This window comes from Salmo trutta, chromosome 15 (assembly GCF_901001165.1).
Source record: "Salmo trutta chromosome 15, fSalTru1.1, whole genome shotgun sequence".
Lineage (NCBI taxonomy): Eukaryota > Metazoa > Chordata > Actinopteri > Salmoniformes > Salmonidae > Salmo > Salmo trutta.
The window spans coordinates 37,174,744-37,196,953 of record NC_042971.1 but is presented as its reverse complement, the minus strand read 5'-3'; the positions used below and the strand labels follow the sequence as shown (position 1 = coordinate 37,196,953).

The following is a 22,210-nucleotide window of genomic DNA, read 5'->3' as shown; positions in this document are numbered from 1 at the left end:
TGGATAGAGTGCAATCAACGCATTCATTTCTCAGTGCATAACAATTCTCCCTTGGCGATACAATCCCATTTTAGTGGGCATGATTGTAATCCAAACCCAACCCTCATGTAAGTTGTGACGACCTCAGTTACACAAATCTCACAAAACTCTGTTTTGGAATGTACTGACTTTATGACCAAAGTTATTCTACTTAAACTTTTTTGTCAATTTTGGCACTGGAATAAATGTTTCTGACATAGGCCGTTTTCAACCAGAGAAATGGCTTTTTTCGTTCAGTTGCCCTTTAAGATGAGTTATCCAAAAATCCACCACTACCACCCCACTCACTCAACTCACTCACTCCCCCAGTGACCCACACAGGGAAACCTTCGGAGGCATCCTCCTCTATCAGTGCCTCTAAAAACACCCATCTCCAGTCATTCATGTCCAAATTTGCAGGATCATTTTGGGAACAGCCTTTTTATTAATCAAATTTGAACGGTGTGTTAATTTCTCTTTATTTCAGTGCCACCATGGTGAACACCATGTTAAAAATAAAAAGCGACATCTTGTTAAAAGGAATATGAAGACAATTAATTAAAACTAATAATAAAAACTGGCATTAATAACCTCACAGCATTCTTATCAAACTCTCCCTCCAGGACTTAAAGAAAGAAAGAAATGGGCCAGGGTAGACAACAACAAGACAGTTTTGTTATATCCACACTTTAGATAGATATTTCCCATAGACTTTAGGTTTGGTTTGAAGGGGGGATTCTGTTGGATTGTCTCATTGTTTTTTCCCTGTAGAGGAGCATCACTGCAATGCAGCAACAGTAAATCTACTGAAGAGGAGAGAGAGTCTTGAAGACTCTACCTAGTGCACTGAGAATAGGGGCTCTGTCTGGACACACTTTTTGGGTGTCATGAAGTGCAAACCGTTAAATCTCTAACCCTCCCTGTTCTAGCTAACTTCATCTACCACCCTGGCAAATTAGCAGTGGTAAACTACACCTGATACATCGCTGGGGTTTGTCCCGCCCTGTAAGTATACTCACAACATAGTCATTATCTTCATTATAGTACAGTATAGAGCAAATAGTATCCATATCATTTTCATAATCTTTTTTCATATTGCACCATCAGAGAATGGAATACAGAGAAAGATCAATAGTGACTCCATTTCCTAATCAAAATGAGATATGTGCAAACATGACTAAGGACTTTATTAACCAAATCAATTCTTCCCTGTAATATCCACAAATAAAAGTGATCTCTTTTTATATATATATTTATAGTAATAAGAATAATAAATCTTCACATTGGATCATTTCATAGTGTGACAAAATGCTCAACTGGGCTGTCCAGTTGTGATCATAATCCTTATAATAGTCTTTAATTGGTCAGTCCCCATGCATCCATAGGAAATAGATTTATTTTTTCTTCAAAAAGTAACAATTTGAGAGCAGCTGACAAGTTTGGACTGCTGTCGATTGCTTTCATTCCCAGATTTCAGATTTTCCTAAGTTTTATTCAGTGTTTAAAAGGAATTTTCCATAGAAAAAAAGTATGGGCTCCAAATTATCATCTCACACTCCGAAAAAAAGTTGTCCAGGTTCTTATTAAAACAGTGTAGTAATGGTAATAATTGATCATTTCTAATCAATAATTAATAATCATTAAAAGTTGACAACTAACAACAAATAATCCCTGATTAATAATTATTGATTAAAAATAATAATCAATAATAAATTATGTTCCCTCATAACGTAATTATTTTGGCAAGCTCCGCGTGGAGTCATTTCAGATGAGTGAAATTTCTCACAAGTTTAAAAAACAAAGAAAGCTCCAAAATAAATAAAAGGAGATTAGTAAAAGTTATCCCTCGTTTAAGAAGAAAGGGGACGTTATATACAGGACTGTGTGGTGAGAGTCAGTTTACTGCACTTGTAAGTGTAATAAGTCCAGTGTTAGTGTGAGTTTTAGTCCAGCCCCATGCCTCTGGTGTTATACCAGCGTATAGGACTTTGCGTAGGGGTTGTTGGTCTGTTTGAGGTGTCCTCGTGAGTCCAGTAGGGACTCCTGGGAGGTGCTAAGCTTGGCGGCCTGGGCCAGCTCTGAGCCCTCTCTGTGGGGCAGGGTGGCGGCTGAGCCGGGCTGCCATTGGGGCACTGGGTCCCTGCTGCTGGCCCTGCTGGTGGCCTGGGGGGCCTCTGTGGGTGTAGGGGGCGCCATACGCGACGGCCGCTTCAGGGAGCGACTCTTCTGGGGTTCCAGACAGGCCTGACCCATGGCCCCCTCCCCCCCAGCACCACCCCTCCCTCCAGTGCCCGTGCACGACATGCCACGGTTCAGCAGGAAGTCCATGCGCAGGTAAGGAGGCAGGTGCACAAGCTCGCCCCCTACAGGACAAAGTAGAGAGAGAGAGGGGAGTTAGTTTTTGGAAAACAACACCACTGAATTAAACATATAACATGGCCAAATTATGGAAAAATCTCAGTTCAAAATACTTCATTAGAGAAATTACTGCCCCTGGGGAAAGGGTTGGGTGGAAATAGAAATGTCTTTACCCCCTCAGATACAAGCTCATCACATCTGCCACTCCAACCAACAAAACTAGCTTATACAGTATGTGAAAGTAATTTACAACTTCTTCAGGCTAGGGTCTATTTTTCTCAATTTCCGCCTGACTGACGTGCCAAAAGTAAACTGCCTGATGCTCAGGCCCTGAAGCCAGGATATAATTGGTAACATTGGAAAGAAAACACAGTTTGTAGAAATGTTAAAATAATGTAGAAGACTATAACACATTAGATATGGTAGGAGAAAATCCAATGCTCTTCCAATGGAACATATAGGTAAATAATTAAATATAGCTCCCAGTATGCAATTCCCATTGCTTCCAATGGGTGTCAGTAGTCTTTGTTCAAGGTTTCAGGCTTGTTTCTTCCAAAATGAGGAAGAATAATGAGTTTTAGTACAGGGACACAGACTTGGAAATTCTTGTATGCGCGCGCGACGAAGAGGACACGCACCTGCTAATACCGTTTTCCTATTGAACATACATCTTTCCGTATTAAATATTACAGTTTAATTACATTTTAGGGTATCTGAGGATTAAATAGAAATGTATTTCGACTTGTTTTAACAAAGTTTAGCGGTAGCTTTTTGGATTCCTTTCTCTGCATGTTGAACAAGTGGATTACTCAAATCAATGGCGCCAACTAAACAGACTTTTGGGATACAAAGAAGGATTTTATCTAACAAAATGACACTACATGTTGTAGCTGGGACCCTTTGGATGACAAATCATAGGAAGATTTTCAAAAGTAAGTGAATATTTAATCGCTATTTGTGAATTTATAAAACCTGTGCCGGTGGAAAAATATTTTGATGTGTGGCGCCGTCCTCAAACAATCACATCGCACTCTTTCGCTATAAAGCTTACTGTAAATCGGACAGTGCAGTTAGTTTAATAATAATTTAAGCTTTTAACCAATATAAATGTATAATTTCCATAATCTTTATGATTATTTATTTGAATTGCACGCCCTCCAGTTTCACCGGAAGTTCTCCCGCTAGCGGGACGTCTAGCCTTAAGAAGATTTATGTATACAAACTTTGCCTAGTTATTGAGGTTATATGCCAACGAATACTTCAGTGATTAATTATTCTCATACCGCCATGCTGCAATCTGTCCTCATGGCCTTGATCAACATTAAATTAATGACAACATTTACAATGTCGTTTAAAGCCCTCCATATCTCATTATACACATTGGGGTAATGGATGAAGAAGGAGACTGTGGCTTTTCTATAACCTAAATAAGTAATGTTATAGATTTAAGACACTAGTGCAGTTTATTACACGCTTATCTGAGTAAAGTCTACAGTCTGAGTTTAATAAAATATACTCTACAATGAGCCAAAAATAGAATGAATAGAGATGATGACTTTAATAAAAAATAGACTGAATTTATAAGATGAAGTGACCTCATAGCAGATCACAGACTTGAGTGGTTCAATGTTAAAGATTGGCCTGCAATGGAATTTTGTCGCACTATCGTCAATAGAATAAGCTTAATTTATTAATACATTAACCTTAAAACATATTTAATTTATGCAAAGAACTGTCTGCAAAACTCCACATTTGTTGCATCAAGTAATAGTGGCATTACTACATCATTATCTTCGGCATATTCAACAGTTGAGTGAATACATCAGCAGTAAATATTTACAAACCCATAGCATTACAGGCCTGATGAAGGTTAGCGAAGGTTAGCAACAGGTTAGCAACAGAGCTCAGGACTCAAGAGTTAGCTATAGCAGAGTTAGCTATGTGTCTACGCGGCCTCACCCGGTCTGTGAGCCTTGGGCACGGCCATGTTCATGACTCGGCTGACGTCCTGAGGCTTGGGCGGGGAAGCGGTGAACCTACAGATGCCTGACTCGGAGGGTGTGCTGGATGTCAGGCTGTCTGTGTAGTCGTTGGTGCCTGCCGTCATCTGCTCCGACGACGTGTCCGAGATGAAGCATTCTGTGATGGTGAACTTGGCGTGGCGCAGCTGCTCCTCCATTTTGGCGTGCTCGTAGGCCCGCGCCAGCTCCTCATAGGTGGACGACGCGCTCTCTGTGGACACCATGCTGCTCCGCGCTCGGTCTACACCAGGGGTTAGGGTTAGAGGTCGTGCTAGTAAAGCAGTTAGGGGCTAATGCTAGCATTATACTTGTTATTAAGTGTTGGCATTGTTACAAGTTTTATAATATAATATATCTATTGTTAATACAGAGGTGAAAGTTTTGTTATAGACATGGTTAAGGGTGATGTTGCAGACATTCTTATATGGGGACTGTTACAGCTGTTGTTACAGACTTGTCTCGTCTTCAGGTGCATTGTTACCTGTGTCCTGAGATGGGCTGACACTGTAGCTGTCACTTTCCTTATCCACAGATCCGGTCACCCGTGGCGTGGGCAGCCTCCAGTCAGTGCTCAGGGTGTGGGCCGAGACTGGCGGGTGTGGTCGGTTCAGGGTCCACTGGCTAGCGTAGCGGTTGCGTGCGGCAGGGCCTGCTTTGGCAGTGCGGCGGGCTGTGGGGTCTGAGGAGGAAGGACACAGGATGTTACATCACAGTCACACACCAGGGTGTTATGTCACTTAGCAAGGGCTCATCTCGAGTACTGCAATGATCTGTTTTTTTAAGCTGACTGTGTTTTTAAAGGAGACTGTAAGTTTGTAGCTGGCTATAACAATGAGGCTGGACACTCTATCCTGACATAAACCAACAAAGACAAAACCGCCACCATCACAATATCTCTGCACATGGAGTTCATCTCGGGACTTCTTGTTTTCACACAAATACATAGAGCTTAAAATAGCAGTGAGAAAACGATCATGGTCAAAGAGAATGTTTGATTGGGTTGATTGCAGTCCTTTGCAAATAGGCTCATTTTTTGGTTGGATACCATACACATACAGTGCCTTCAGAAAGTATTCACACCCCTTGAATTTTTCCTCATTTTGTTGTGTTACAGCCTGAATTTAAAATTGATTAAATTTAGATTTTTTTTGTCACTGGCTACACACAATACCCCATAATGTCAAAGTGGAGTTATGTTTTTAGAAATGTTTACAAATTAATAAAAAATGAAAAGCTGAAATGTCTTGAGGCAATAAGTATTCAACCCCTTTGTTATGACAAGCCTAAATAAGTTCAGGAGTAAAAATGTGCTTAACAAGTCACATAATTTTCTCCCGAGTGGAGCAGCAGTCTAAGGCACTGCATCTCAGTGCAAGAGGCGTCACTACAGTCCCTGGTTCGAATCCAGGATGTATCACATCTGGCTGTGATTGGGAGTCCCATAGGGCAGCGCAAAATTGGCCCAGCGTCGTCTGGGTTTGGCCGGGGTAGGCCGTCATTGTAAATAAGAATTTTTTCTTAACTGACTTGCCGAGTCAAATAAAGGTTAAATAACAAAAATATTTCTAATAATAAGTTGCACTGACTCACTCTGTTTGCAATAATAGCGTTTAACATGATTTTTGAATTACAACCTCATCTTTGTACCCCACACATACAATCATCTGTAAGGTCCCTCAGTCGAGCAGTGAATTTCAAACACAGATTCAACCACAAAGACCAGGGAGGTTTTCCAATGCCTGGCAAAGAAGGGCACCTATTGGTAGATGGGTAAAAATAAAAAATGTAGACATTGAATATCCCTTTGAGCATGGTTATTATTTACACTTTGGATGGTGTATCAGTACACCCAGTCACTACAAAGATACATGCATCCTTCCTAAATCAGTTGCTGGAGAGGAAGGAACCACTCAGGGATTTCACTATGACGCCAATAGTGATTTTAAAACAGTTACAGTGTTACGATCGTCAAAAGGAGTGGACCAAAACGCAGCGTGTTGAGTGCTCATATTTATTACTATAATGAAACACTTAAACAAAGAAACAAAAACGAAAGCAAACAGTTCCGTCAGGCAACAGACAACTAAACGGAAAACAACTACCCACAAAAACCGCAGCCGCTGAAGACTCCGGGCTGTGGACCACCGCTGAAGACTCCGGGCTGCGGACCGTCGCTGGAGGCTCCGGACTGGGGAGCGTCGCTGGAGGCTCCGGACTGGGGAGCGTCGCTGGAGGCTCCGGACTGGGGAGCGTCGCTGGAGGCTCCGGACTGGAGAGCGTCGCTGGAGGCTCCGGACTGGAGAGCGTCGCTGGAGGCTCCGGACTGGAGAGCGTCTCTGTAGGTTCCGGACTGGGGACCGTCGCTGCAGGCTCCGTGCCATGGATCGTCACTACAGGTTCCGCGCCATGGATCATCACTGGAGGCTTTGTACCATGGATCATCACTGGAGGCTCCGGGCCATGGATTATCACTGGAGGCTTCGTGCCATGATTCATCCCTACAGGCTCCGGGCCATGGATCATCACTGGAGGCTTCGTGCCATGGATTATCACTGGAGGTTTCGGACCATTGATCATCACTGGCGGCTTCCTACATGGGGCTGGAACCGGACTGGGGAGACGCACAGGAGACTAGGTGCGCAGAGCAGGCACAGGGTATACTGGGCCGTGGAGGCGCACTGGAGGTCTGGAGCTTAGGGCTGGCACACCCCGTCCTGGCTGGATGGTTATTTTAGCCCAGCAAGGGCGGAGCGCTGGTACAGGACAAACTGGGCTGTGCTGGTGAACGGGGGGTACCGTGCGTAGAGCTGGTGCAGGATAACCTGGGCCGAAGAGACACTGGAGACCAGATACGCTGAGCCGGCACACTTCTTCCTGGCTGACGGCCAACTCTAGCACGGCAACGGTGAGGAGCTTGCACCGAGTGCACCGGGCTGTGAGTGTGCACTGGCGACACAGTGCGCATCACCGCATAACACGGTGCTTGCTCGGTCACTTGCTCCCCACGGTAAGCACGGGGAGTTGGCTCAGGTCTCAACCCCCGACTTCGCCAATCTCCCCGTGTGCCCCCCCCAAAAATGTTTTGGGGGCGCTGCCTCTCAGGCTTCCGTTGTTTCCTGGCCTGTTCCTCCCAGTATTGCCGTTCCACTTTCGCTGCCTCTATCTCCTCCTGCGGGCGGCGATACTCTCCAGGCCTTGTCCAGGGTCCTTGCCCATCCAGGATTTCCTCCCAGGTCCAGTCAATCGGCCCACGCTGCTTGGTCCTTTGGTGGTGGGTAGTTCTGTTACGATCGTCAAAAGGAGTGGACCAAAACGCAGCGTGTTGACTGCTCATATTTATTACTATAATGAAACACTCAAACAAAGAAACAAAAACGAAAGCAAAAAGTTCCGTCAGGCAACAGACAACTAAACGGAAAACAACTACTCACAAAAACCCAGGTGGGAAAAGGCTGCCTAAGTATGGCTCCCAATCAGAGACAACGATAGACAGCTGCCTCTGATTGGAAACCATACCCGGCCAAAACATAGAAATAAAACACATAGAATGCCCACCCCATATCACACCCAGACCTAACTAAACAGAGAAAAACGGCTCTCTCAGGTCAGGGCGTGACATACAGAGTTTAATGGCTGTGATAGGAGAAAACTGAGGATGGATCAACAACATTGTAGTTACTCCACAATACTAACCAAATTGACAGAGTGAAAATAAGGAAGCCTGTATAGAATAAAAATATTCCAAAACATGCATCCTGTTTGCAACAAGGAACTAAAGTAATACTGTGTCATGACGTTGGCCTCTTTGAGTACAGGGAGGACAGTTGACCCCCTCCCCCCTTGCACCATCCCCCAACCTACCTCCCTCCACCCAGGCCCTGTGTGAAGGGGTTGTAAAAACTCTAAGAGAAGAATCTCTGGCCACATGGCCCATAGAGAGACACAGGAAATTCTTCCAACTCACAGAATTGGGGAACCGAGTGACATTTGTGTTCTGGAGAAGGTATGGAAGATTGGTGAAGAATCCAGCTACGAACTGGTCCGCTTGGTACAATTTTGTGATACTCAGAAGAGACAATATAGCCATATTACCATAAAACTGTTTATATAATAGCCTCAGCAATGAGACTTGCATCCACATGGTTGTATAAAATGTATTAATAAGGATAAAGCTATTTGTAATACATTGAGATGCTATGTACTGATGTTAATGTGATAGAATTGTATTTCTGTACCAAGCTTAACTCAGTCATCGGCACACCCCCCAGGGACACAGACAGGACCAGGCGTCATTTGACAAGCCTGTTCTAGGGTCACCTATAAAACCCCCACCCTGATTTACTTTCTTGAGACCAGGCCTCCACTCTATTGCGTGTTGGCCAATAGGTTTGACCATCCAATCCATCTACTGAAAGTGAACCATACCATGTGGTTAACTTTTAGACTATTGATACCGACAGAATAAGAACAAGTCTTTGATATAATTTCTAGCTGCAGACTATTAATTAATATCATTGAACGCGAAAACCAACGAAATATCCATTCTATGACGACATTAATGAATGTCGCTTTGAAAGATCCATTCTAACCGAGAGAGAGAGAGAACTCTCCAACAGAACGACTCTTCAACAAGGATCCCGACGACACACTGAGCGTAAATATATATTGATTGTAATTGTTCCCAAATGAGTGAGCGTTCATGTGCAATTGATTAGCATGTCAATTGTTAATATTAATGAACTCTGTGTACCTCCTCAGCTGAACATTTTATGACCCATTGTTCTACAAGACACCAGCCATGCCTGTTAGCCACTAGGGCACATTACTCTATCAATTCTTTGTGATGATAATTACTGTTTGTATACTTTATGTGAATTACTTAGATTAGTAAATAAATTATTTTAAGACAATTGATGTATGGATGACTCTTAGTAAAGACTGGGTTCGTGCAGATACAACAATTTACGACGTTTGGAATGAGACTGGACGCGAGGTAAAATACACCATTTAAACCAGAAGATAATCGGCCTATACTATAATAGAATATAATATAATGTTATAATATAGGAAAGTTATATTAGGAAAATGATAACTTTGTAATCTGAATATTTTCCTTGGTGCCCCGATCTCCTAGTTAATTACAATTAAACGATAAATCAGTTTGATCGCGTGATAATAATTACAGGGAGTTAATTGATAAACATGTCTTCAGTTTAATGGTACCCCAAAGACACGACAACTGCAAAAAAAATGTGGGGGAAAAATCTTTATGTCCTGCATACAAAGTGTTCTGTTTGGGGAAAATCCATTACAACACATTACTGAGTTCCACTGTCCATATTTTCAAGCATAGTGGTGGCTGCATCATGTTATGGGTATGCTTGTAATCATTAAGGACTGGGGAGTTAAGCACAGGCAAATCATGAAGCACAGGCAAAATCCTAGAGGAAAACCTGGTTCAGTCTGCTTTCCCCCAGACACTGGGAGATTAATTCTCCTTCAGCAGGGCAATAACCTAAAACACAAGGCCAAAATCTACACTGGAGTTGCTTACCAAGAAGACAGTGAATGTTCCTGAGTGGCCGAGATACAGTTTTGACTTAAATATACTTGAGTATTTATGGCAAGACATGAAAATTGTTGTCTTAACAATAATCAACAACCAATTTGACAGAGCTTGAATAATTTTGAAAATAATAATGGGCAAATATTGTACAATCTAGGTGTGGAAAGCTCTTAGAGACTTACCCAGAAAGACTCACAGCTGAAATCGCTTATATAAATGAGATATTTCTGTATTTCATTTTCAATACATTTGCTACAGTTTCTAAAAACATATTTTCACTTTGTCATTATGAGGTACTGCAAGTAAATGGGTGAGAAAAAAAATATATTTAATCAATTTTGAATTCAGGCTGTAACACAACAAAATATGGAATAATTCAAGAGGTATGAATACTTTCTGAAGGCACTGTACATAATAATTCATGTTCAGAATATGCAAATAATATAACAGCAATAGCCATTGTGCTGAAAGGAATTGTTAATCTGTGTGAATAACATCAGTGGAGATGGTAGTGGCACTGATCATAATGCTAGTGATGACTCCCTGAGGACTAGAGCTGAATGAAGTCAGTCTGGTTGTATAGAATACATTCTAGCTGTATCAGTTTCAGCCGTATGAATGCAATCCTGATACCCCTTATTCATTCTAGTTTTACCTCTAGTAATGTACAGGATGTTCGTACTAGACTTACTGGTTCCTGGCCTAGCATCAGATACATCCACTAGAGGTCCGGTGGCCTGGGACAGGGACTGGTAGTGGACAGTGTGGGTAACCGTAGACGACTTCTGTTTCTGGGTCTCCCCAAAGTCATTGTCAGTCAGTAGCACTGTGGACCTGTCATCTGAAAGAGAAAGAGAGCTTTCACAAACATGGTCCCTACAGTACGATGACAATAGCCGCAGTAGGCACTACTAACACTTGGAAGGCCACAAATATGTAATATTCACACATTGTTATCCAATGTTACACACATTTCCCACTCGTATTTCCTAATTGGAAGCTCATTATGAGTTATGGCGTGTCTGGGAGCTTTCTGTAAGTTTAAGTCACAAGTTGCCGATAATTCCGAAAACACATGAAAGCAGCATAATGTATCAGTGTCCACTCACCGACTGTTTCCATGGTGTCTCTCTCCTCTATGAGCAGCTGGGCTCGGGGGATGTCGATGTGCATTCTCATGGTCTGCTGCTGCTTGTTGATGGTGTCTGCAGGTCGCGTGTTTTTACTGCACGGGGAACACAGGAAGCCATACACAAGTCAATGCAGATCTCATTACACACTGGATAAGATATTCAGATAATAGTGATTTTGATATGATTCCATAAAAACAGTATTTAATGTTTTCTTCTTCCAGTAATGCATTAAACAAAATATTAACTATCTTTTAAGTTATGTGTCAAACTGCTCATGCTTACCTCATCAGCATCTCGGCTAAACTTTTAGCATCTACAGAGCAAACAAGAACAAAAATCACATTACATACAGATGATTCTCTTAGTATACTTAAAAATAGTTTGACGATAGTTACAGAAATCTTTTACTGAAATCTAACCAATCATGTTGCTGCTGTGACCTCTCACCTCTAAGCCTCTTCAGTCTCTGTTCCCGCCTCCGCCTCCTGAGCACAAGTAGCAGGACGAAGACCAGCACGATGCCCACCAGAACACACGAGATGATGGTCACCATTTTCAGACCCTCGTTACTGGACGTACTGCCCGCACTCACTGTCGGGGCCTTCACCAGGGGAGCGATGGTGCCTGGGGACAGGTCATAGAAATGTAATTAACTGACAAACTGTTATGATATTTGTTATGACAAGACCATGTAAGTTTGTTGTACTTAACTACAGGATTGTCAAGTGTGCAAACCAGACGAGAAGATAATGACTGCAAAACACCAGCCAAATACAAATATACTCACAGTGAACAAAACATTTCCATGACATAGACTGACTGGTAGTCAAAGACTCCAGTCAGCCAAGTCATAAACTGTTCTCTCTGCTACCGCACGACAACTCAATATTAGGAAGGTGTTCCTATCATTTCATACACTCACTGTCAATTAAGTCTATACAGGGTCTGTCGATGAATACTAAATGACCTTTGTGTTAATGTTTAAAACATGCAGCAAGCGCCTGGCAAAAGGTAACAGTGCGTCTGCGGCTTACATCCCAATCGAAATGTCTTTCCCAGCAATCCCACTCAATCTGCTCCTACAAGCTGTTGTAGCACTGTGTTGCCTGCAATCAGCACCTGACCTTCTGACGAATTTCCAATAATGCCCAGTTAACTGAAGCACTACTTAAAAGAGGTGAACTCTTCCTGATTCACTGAATAGTCAGCTCTTTTTCCCTTTTACACTTCGTGGATGGATGGATGGATGGATGGATGGGGGCAGTGTGTGTGTGTGAGAGAGAGAGAGAGAGAGAGAGAGAGAGAGAGAGAGAGAGGAGTGTAAGGTTTAGGGTTGGGTAAGGCCATTGAATCGCTATGGGATTGGGAGGTGTTGGCACTGGCAGGTGATTGCTCATCTGTTGCCCCCCTCTAGCCCTTCTGCAGTCGGTAGATCACATAATTATTTAATTCATGCAGCGCAGAGCGCTCGATAGGGCAGTGATGGAGGTGTCATAAACAGCAGCAGCAGACACAACAACCACCACGGCCACTGGAGTCAGCAGAAAATCTATTGGAGGTACTTTACTGCCCCATTCATCAGTTGCATGAGACTTGCATGAGACAGCTTCTTTAATGGCAGCACCAGTAAATAGCAAAATATGAATTCATTTACTTCTGCTCTAAGGCAGGTATAGTACCTACGCCGTAAATTAACATCTTTGATGGAGACTCGATCAGTTGTGACAATTTAAGGGATGGGAAGGTAAATGCCTTTTAAACTACAGTTCTTCAATTTTCATTCAGTTATCCTGAATAAGTCAATCTAAGAGTGTATATCTTTCAACTTATAACTTGCTGCAGTATGTATAGCATCAGTGAAGAGACAAGTGAACTCACTGCCGTCGTAGCTGAGTGTGGCGAACTTGACCCTCTTCTCTGCTGAGCCAGCGCTGTTGAACACCTTCATCTGCAGTTCGTACCAGGTGGCCTCGGCCAGGTCATACAGGATGTAGCTCTTGATCAGAGAGGTGCGCTGGGCCGTGGTCCATGTGGGAGACACCACCGAACGGTACTCCAACGTGAAGGATGTGATTGGACAGCCGCCGTTGTTCCAGCCAATCAGGTTGAGCTTGACACGCGTGGCATTGATACTGGTGAAGAGCTCCTGTTCTTTAGAGTACTGGGGTTCTGTTGGGCAGAGAGGAGAGAGGAGTCAGACCACACACACACTTTAATGAGCGGTCCATTCATAAGTATCAGTTTTGTATTAATTGTGTAAAAGCAAAGTAGTCACTATTTCATAACATACGTAAAAGGATGTCACCATCTCTCTACCTTTCCCATGAGTCTTAGCTTCGATGATCTCACTGATTCGCCCTGGCCCCACAGCATTCTGTGCCGTCAGTGTAAATTTGTACCAGGTGCCACACTTCAGGTTCTCCAGGCGATAGGAACGCTCACTAGGGCTAATGGCAAAGTTGCCCCACTGCTCACTGTTGTCCTCTGAGTATTGCAGGATGTAGCCTGATGTGAGAGAGAGAGGTTAGGATGATACACTGTTGTCTGCTAAACAACCATCCTGGTGTTGCTCATAGGGGACACTATTTAATCAAGTCAGTAACCTGTTTTCCAAGGTAAAACAATAAAATCTCCTATAATAGTTAGTGTTGCTGCTTGCTGTGTTGGAGTCTGACCTCTGATGGAGCTGCCTCCGTTGTCTCCTGGTATCCAGGACAGAGTGATGGATGTGGTGGTTGTCTTGGTAACGGTTAGACGAGGCTGGTCTGGGGGAACTAGAAGTAAAAACATGGATTTTAATTAGGTCCTATCTCAAGGGGCATACAGTGCATTCGGAAAGTATTCAGACCCCTTACATTTTTCGACATTTTGTTACATTACAGCCAATATCCTAAAATGGATTAAAATATTTTTTTTCCTTCCTCAATCAACACAAAATAACCCATCATGACAAAGCGCAAACATGTTTTTAGAATTTTTTTCAAATGTATTACAAATAAAAAACAGAAATACCTGATTAACATCATTATTCAGACCCTTTGCTCTGAAAACTTAAAATTTAGCTCAGGTGCATCGTGTTTCCATTGATCATCCTTGAGATGTTTCTTCAATTGATTGTTCATGATTTGGAAAGGCACACACCTGTCTATAAGGTCCCACAGTTGACAGTACATGTCAGCATGTCATGTCAGTGCAAAAACCAAGCCATGAGGTCAAAGGAATTGTCCATAGAGTTCCGAGATAGGATTGTGTCAAGGCACGGATCTGGGGAAGGGTACCAAAAACTTTATGCAGCATTGAAGGTCCCCAAGAACACAGTAGTCTCCATCATTCTTAAATTAAAGAAGTTTGGAAGCACCAAGACTCTTCCTAGCGCTGGCAGCACGGCCAAACTGAGCAATCGGGGGAGAAGGGCCTTGGTCAGGGAGGTGACCAAGAGCCCGATTGTCACTCTGAAAGAGCTCCAGAGTTCCTGTGTGGAGATGAGAGAACCTTCCAGAAGGACAACCATCTCTGCAGCATTCCACCAATCAGGCCTTTATGGTAGAGTGGTCAGACGGAAGCCACTCCTCAGTTAAAGGCACATGACAGCACACTTGGAGTTTGCCAAAAGGCACCTAAAGGACTCTCAGACCATGAAAAACAATTCTCTGGTCTGATGAAACCGAGATTGAACTCTTTGGCCTGAATGCCAAGCGTCACCTCTGGAGGAAACCAGGCATCATCCCTACGGTGAAGCATGGTGGTGGTAGCATCATGCCGCGGGGATGTTTTTCAGCAGCAGGGACTGGGAGACTAGTCAGGATTGAGGGAAAGATGAACGGAGCAAAGTACAGAGAGATCCTTGATGAAAACCTGCTCCAGAGCGCTCAGGACCTCAGACTGGAGCAAAGGTTCACCTTCCAACAGGACAACGACACTAACAACACAGCTAAGACAACACAGGAGTGACTTCGTGAAAAATCTCAATGTCCTTGAGTGGCCCAGCCAGAGCCCGGACTTGAACCCGATCTAACATATCTGGAGAGGCTTGAAAATAGCTGTGCAGCGACGCTCCCCATCCAACCTGATAGAGCTTGAGAGGATCTGCAGAGAAGAATGGGAGAAACTTCCAACATACAGGTGTGTATTGTAGCTTGTAATGTAGCGTCATACCCAAGAAGACTCGAGGCTGTAATCGCTACCAAAGATGCTTTAACAAAGTACTGAGTAAAGGGTTTGAATACTTATGTCAACGTGCAAAAAAAATTATGAAAAACAGTTTTTGCTTTGTCATTATGGGGTATTGTGTGTAGATTTATGAGGGTGAAAAAAGATGTAATCATTTTTTGAATAAGGCTATAATGTAACAAAATGTGGAAAAAGTCAAGGGGTCTGAATACTTTCCGAATGCACTTCATTACATACCGTGAACACATTTCTGTTTTTATGACCATCAATAAAATGGAGAATTGGTTTGAATTGAGTGGTATACTGTACTGTTCCATCCCAGACTCCTTCTGGTTACCTTGAACCTGCAGGTTGAGGATGATTTTATCCGGCCCAAAACTGTTGCTAGCCACACAGGTGTAGTTCCCAGAATCCTCAGCTTTCACTGTGCGGATGACTAGGCTGCCATTACCCTGGATGATGCGTCTACTGTCGATCACAGCAGGGGCAGGGCTTCCGTTTCTGAATCACAAATGTACGAGAGACAGTTAGAAAATGAACTACGGTGAGATACGCAGCAGCAAAAATCATTTAAAAGTCTTGGATAATGTTACCCCTACTCTTTTGAGTGTAGGAACATGCTGTACATGTAAACAACTATGATTTTTTAACATTCTGCTGATGAGTGTGAAAGGATACTGTAAAAACAAAGAGACACAGTTTTTTCACTGGTATTTAGTTCAAGTGAAAAGCATTAAAAGTTACACAAAACACAGTCTGTACTAAGTGCTACTGTCTGTCCTACATGCAGCATGATGTGTTTCCCCAGCTGTGGGTCAGACTTTCCTGTACTCACGTCTCCTTGAGCCACTTGACCGCGGGGGCTGGGTCGCCCACCGCCTTACAGGGCAACACGATGTCCCTCATCCAGGGTGTGGTCACGGTGCCGTTGAACGTCAGAATCTGAGCAGGAGCTGCACACACACAAACACACCACAACTGGGTCAAATACTTTTAAATACTTAGGCTGACTTGATTTAGTTCGCTTGGTACAACAAAATGTATGGAATAGTCCCAAAAGTGGAAATCAATCCCAAATACTGTCAAGGGAAGCTCTAAAAAAGCAGTATACAATATTAGTTCTTTATACATCTTTATTGAATTCACCTCCTCTACACGCAGAGCCCATCTCTGTGCTTGGACAGATGTAAAGTAATCTGTTTGGAACCAGGCTGGTCGGGCAGCAGACGGATTTCTAAAACACATCTGTTCTGGAGCTCCAGAGTGGGGACTACATTTATCACCCCTGCCTCTAGCAGGATGAGAACACTACACTGGCTATCACTGCTCACCCTCAGCTTATCAGCTCTCACAAAGAAGCACAGTGCTGACAGGGTGGAATAGCAGGTCTATTTGCATTCAGTTTGATGCTAAATTCACATCCTGAGTTAGGGGACGGGGATAATATAGTCGCTCTCCTCTTTTCTTTTCTCACCTTATTTACTTCATAGGGAGAGTTTCTCAGGGTTGCGCCCCTGAAATGTTCTGATGCTCTGATCATAGCTTTGACAAAAAAAACACAACTCAAACATCATCTTTTGTGTCTTCTAAAATCATTCAGAGACTGATACACCTTTTGTTATCATCTACTCCTGAATACTGAGAAGTGAAACTATAAGCTCCACCTAGGGCTGTGGCAATCACAACATTTCGTCAGCCGGTGATTGTCAAGCAAATAACTGTCGGCCTTACAATAATTGACCGTTAATTAACATAAACACATTTAGCATCTCCTGGCTTTCACACCTCTCCTACAAGCAAGCCATTTTAAAGAGTGTAATAAATCCATGTAATATAGCCTACACCTTCACAATGAATCCATGATTTATTTTAGACAGGTCTAAAGATGCATGATATGTAGTCTATTTCAAAAGAAAATGTTAGCATTCTCTGTCTTTGTCAAATGGCTGTGTGCTACACTAGTAAATGTAGCAGACAAGATTTGCTTATAATTCCGTGGCATTATTTTATATTATTTTATAGTATTAAGAATACAATTGAACAAAGTTGAATAAAATAGAAAGGATATTTCTCCAAACGATTTGAGGGAGTGCGCACATGCTGTTTGTTATTCTGTGTTAAGCGGTTACTCCTAAACTCAGCAAAAAAAGAAACGTCCTCTCACTGTCAACTGCGTTTATTTTCAGAAAACTTAACATGTGTAAATATTTGTATGGACATAACAAGATTCAACAACTGAGACATAAACTGAACAAGTTCCACAGACATGTGACTAACAGAAATGTAATAATGTGTCCCTGAACAAAGGGGGGTGAAAATCAAAAGTAAGTCAGTATCTGGTGTGGCCACTAGCTGCATTAAGTATTGCAGTGCATCTCCTCCTCATGGACTGCACCAGATTTGCCAGTTCTTGCTGTGAGATGTTACCCCACTCTTCCACCAAGGCACCTGCAAGTTCCCGGACAGTTCTGGGGGGAATGGCCCTAACCCTCACCCTCCGATCCTACAGGTCCCAGACGTGCTCAATGGGATTGAGATCCGGGTTCTTCGTTGGCCATGGCAGAACACTGGCATTCCTGTCTTGCAGGAAATCACGCACAGAACGAGCAGTATGGCTGGTGGCATTGTCATGCTAGAGGGTCATGTCAGGATGAGCCTGCATGTCTTCCCTGTAACGCACAGCGTTGAGATTGCCTGCAATGACAAGAAGCTCAGTCCGATGATGCTGTGACACACCGCCCCAGACCATGACGGACCCTCCACCTCCAAATTGATCCCGCTCCAGAGTACAGACAGGTGTAACGCTCAAACGCGAATCCAACCATCACCCCTGGTGAGACAAAACCGTGACTCGTCAGTGAAGAGCACTTTTTCCAGTCCTGTCTGGTCCCACGACGGTGGGTTTGTGCCCATAGGCGACATTGTTGCCGGTGATGTCTGGTGAGGACCTGCCTTACAACAGGCCTACAAGCCCTCAGTCCAGCCTCTCTCAGCCTATTTGCGGACAGTGTGAGCACTGATGGAGGGATTGTGCTCACACAGGGGTTCCTGGTGTAACTCGGGCAGTTGTTGTTACCACCCTGTACCTGTCCTGCAGGTGTGATGTTCAGATGTACCGATTCTGTACAGCTGTCCGTCCTGTCTCCCTGTAGTGCTGTCTTAGGCGTCTCACTGTACGGACATTGCAATGTATTGCCCTCGTCACATCTACAGTCCTCATGCCTCCTTGCAGCATGCCTAAGGCACATTCACGCAGGTGAGCAGGGACCCTGGGCATCTTTCTTTGGGTGTTTTTCAGAATCAGTAGAAAGACCTCTTTAGTGTCCTAAGTTTTCATAACTGTGACCTTAATTGCCGACCGTCTGTAAGCTGTTAGTGTCTTAACAACCGTTCCACAGGTGCATGTTCATTTGTTGTTTATGGTTCATTGAACAAACATGGGAAGCAGTGTTTAGACCCTTTACAATGAAGATCTGTGAAGTTATTTGGATTTTTCCGAATTTCCGAAAAAGAGGCGTTTTTTTTGTTGCTGAGTTTATATGCTTAATTTAGAGTTATTAATGTAACTTTAGTTGTTCTACAAACGTTGGGCTATATGTTTTGATTTTTAATACATCGTAAGGCTGCAAGATGAGACTATCATTTGAAAAAATTAGCTTGAAAGGCATGAGCTCTGCTTTGTTTTTTTGAGCAGGCTGTACACACTCCAATAGTCTCTCATTCACAATTTGACAAGCACTTGATAATGCCTCGAATTTCACGGCGGGATCTCATTTGTGGCCGTAATGCAACCTAAAAAAATCCATGCCTTTTGCGACCCGGAGTGCTGCATTGTGCCCTTCTCCCTGAGTGAGCTGCGCAATCCGAAGCCCCTCTCACTCACATGGCTCTCCATCACGTGATCAGGTCTTTCTCCCAGCTACAAGTGAAGACAGACACATCGGGGACGCATCCTTATCCAATTCCGAGGTGCATATTGAAGATATTGGAAGAACTGTCAACATTTACTTTTCGTCAGTGTCACGTCCTGACCTTAGAAAGCTGTTATTTTATATGGTAGAGTAGGTCAGGGCGTGACAGGGGGGTTTTCTAGTTTAGTTTTTCTATGTTGTCATGTTCTAGTTTTGTATTTCTATGTTGGGTTTTGTTTGGGATGATCTCCAATTAGAGGCAGCTGGTCATCGTTGTCTCTAATTGGAGATCATACTTAAGTAGGTGTTTTTCCCACCTGGGTTTGTGGGAGATTGTTTTTGAGTTAGTGTATGTTTCACCTCTGCATCACGTTTTGTTGTTTTTGTTATTCAGTTTATTTGTATGTATTACATAGTTTCACAGTTCAATAAAATATGTAGAACGATAATCACGCTGCACTTTGGTCCGCTTCATCCTACGACAACCGTGACAGTCAGCCAACAAGATGAGTAGGCCTAACGAACAGTAAAAGCACTAGCCTATGTGAATCTACTATCCCCATAGTACAAAAGTCGACCTATTCTATTCTGTGCGAGAAATTAATATTCCAAGCATAGTCTGGGACAGTTGTGAGATGCGATAGATCTCAAATTAATACAACCACTAGCGTCAAAAAAACGTTTTTATGCAATGTTGCTGACGCAACAGATCAGAACGTTTCGCTTAAAATGTTGATAAACTATTAGGCTTTTTCTTCACATTATAAACGCAGCAATGCGCACATGGTAGTAGGCTATAAGCGCAAATGTTTCATTAGCGGAAAACACTATTATCAAAAGTGACCGCAAATGCAATTATGCTTGTAATGCTTTTATTATAAAGGTGCATTTTTATGGTGAAAATTATCTTCCCCAAACATAAAACTCACATACTGTTTATATATGCTCTACACCCCTTGTAAAGCAGATTAATGTGCTTAATTTTAAGAAGTAATTTGGCCACTTTAGTTGTGATACAAACCTTATTAAAACATATAGGCCTATGGGCTAGGCTACATGAGGTGTACTACTATGATAAGAAAAAGTCACACAAAAATAGTATTTGTTTCTTATGCTGGGCATCATTCACAAGTGATAATATATACTGCTCAAAAAAATAAAGGGAACACTTAAACAACACAATGTAACTCCAAGTCAATCACACTTCTGTGAAATACAACTGTCCACTTAGGAAGCAACACTGATTGACAATACATTTCACATGCTGTTGTGCAAATGGAATAGACAACAGGTGGAAAATATAGGCAATAAGCAAGACACCCCCAATAAAGGAGTGGTTCTGCAGGTGGAGACCACAGACCACTTCTCAGTTCCTATGCTTCCTGGCTGATGTTTTGGTCACTTTTGAATGCTGGCGGTGCTTTCACTCTAGTGGTAGCATGAGACAGAGTCTACAACCCACACAAGTGGCTCAGGTAGTGCAGCTCATCCAGGATGGCACATCAATGCGAGCTGTGGCAAGAAGGTTTGCTGTGTCTGTCAGCGTAGTGTCCAGAGCATGGAGGCGCTACCAGGAGACAGGCCAGTACATCAGGAGACGTGGAGGAGGCCGTAGGAGGGCAACAACCCAGCAGCAGGACCGCTACCTCTGCCTTTGTGCAAGGAGGAGCAGGAGAAGCACTGCCAGAGCAATGCAAAATGACCTCCAGCAGGCCACAAATGTGCATGTGTCTGCTCAAACGGTCAGAAACAGACTCCATGAGGGTGGTATGAGTGCCCGACGTCCACAGGTGGGGGTTGTGCTTACAGCCCAACACCGTGCAGGACGTTTGGCATTTGCCAGAGAACACCAAGATTGGAAAATTCGCCACTGGCGCCCTGTGCTCTTCACAGATGAAAGCAGGTTCACACTGAGCACATGTGACAGACGTGACAGAGTCTGGAGACGCCGTGGAGAACGTTCTGCTGCCTGCAACATCCTCCAGCATGACCAGTTTGGCAGTGGGTCAGTCATGGTGTGGGGTGGCATTTCTTTGGGGGGCCGCACAGCCCTCCATGTGCTCGCCAGAGGTAGCCTGACTGCCATTAGGTACCGAGATGAGATCCTCAGACCCCTTGTGAGACCATATGCTGGTGCGGTTGGCCCTGGGTTCCTCCTAATGCAAGACAATGCTAGACCTCATGTGGCTGGAGTGTGTCAGCAGTTCCTGCAAGAGGATGGCATTGATGCTATGGACTGGCCCGCCCGTTCCCCAGACCTGAATCCAATTGAGCACATCTGGGACATCATGTCTCGCTCCATCCACCAACGCCACGTTGCACCACAGACTGTCCAGGAGTTGGCGGATGCTTTAGTCCAGGTCTGGGAGGAGATCCCTCAGGAGACCATCCGCCACCTCATCAGGAGCATGCCCAGGCGTTGTAGGGAGGTCATACAGGCACGTGGAGGCCACACACACACAACTGAGCCTCATTTTGACTTGTTTTAAGGACATTACATCAAAGTTGGATCAGCCTGTAGTGTGGTTTTCCACTTTAATTTTGAGTGTGACTCCAAATCCAGACCTCCATGGGTTGATAAATTGGATTTCCATTGATTATTTTTGTGTGATTTTGTTGTCAGCACATTCAACTATGTAAAGAAAAAAGTATTTAATAACATTATTTCTTTCATTCGATCTAGGATGTGTTGTTTAAGTGTTCCCTTTATTTTTTTGAGCAGTGTATAATTCACAAGTGATAGGCTAATATTGTCACCTATCAGACTCTTCTTTAATCTTGTCTTTACATATACTAAATAATATATGTGTGACATTTGTTTTGATTTAGAATGGACCATTATCATGCACCTGTATCGAAATGGACAGCGGGAAAAAATGCACTTAAATAGTGAATGGATGACACTTTTCCCCACGGTTTATTTTCATGCCAGCCATGTAGGCTATACTCCTGATGTAAATATAAGAAATGTGCTTAATATTAGGAAAGTTGAGAAATAAATATAGTAGGCTTAGCCTATAGAAAGCTGATGGG

The 22,210-nt window shown here is 43.3% G+C and overlaps 1 protein-coding gene across 4 annotated transcripts in view; it reads right to left on the bottom strand.

Moving 5' to 3' along the window:
- Window positions 1–207: 207 nt before the first annotated feature.
- The window catches only part of LOC115148920 (Down syndrome cell adhesion molecule homolog), a 135,303-nt gene continuing 113,300 nt past the window's right edge, over window positions 208–22,210 (bottom strand). For 3 of the 4 annotated variants that reach the window (XM_029691232.1, XM_029691233.1, XM_029691235.1), the window contains 12 exons: window positions 16,102–16,219; window positions 15,604–15,767; window positions 13,772–13,870; window positions 13,413–13,601; window positions 12,975–13,265; window positions 11,544–11,720; window positions 11,379–11,409; window positions 11,073–11,188; window positions 10,655–10,804; window positions 4,879–5,076; window positions 4,336–4,638; window positions 208–2,381 (listed from right to left, as the gene is read on the bottom strand). In XM_029691232.1, the coding sequence (XP_029547092.1) occupies window positions 1,987–2,381; window positions 4,336–4,638; window positions 4,879–5,076; window positions 10,655–10,804; window positions 11,073–11,188; window positions 11,379–11,409; window positions 11,544–11,720; window positions 12,975–13,265; window positions 13,413–13,601; window positions 13,772–13,870; window positions 15,604–15,767; window positions 16,102–16,219 (2,231 nt within the window). In that variant the 3' untranslated portion in view covers window positions 208–1,986. The remainder of the gene's footprint in view (window positions 2,382–4,335; window positions 4,639–4,878; window positions 5,077–10,654; window positions 10,805–11,072; window positions 11,189–11,378; window positions 11,410–11,543; window positions 11,721–12,974; window positions 13,266–13,412; window positions 13,602–13,771; window positions 13,871–15,603; window positions 15,768–16,101; window positions 16,220–22,210) is intronic. The other variant, XM_029691234.1, reaches the window with a different exon arrangement.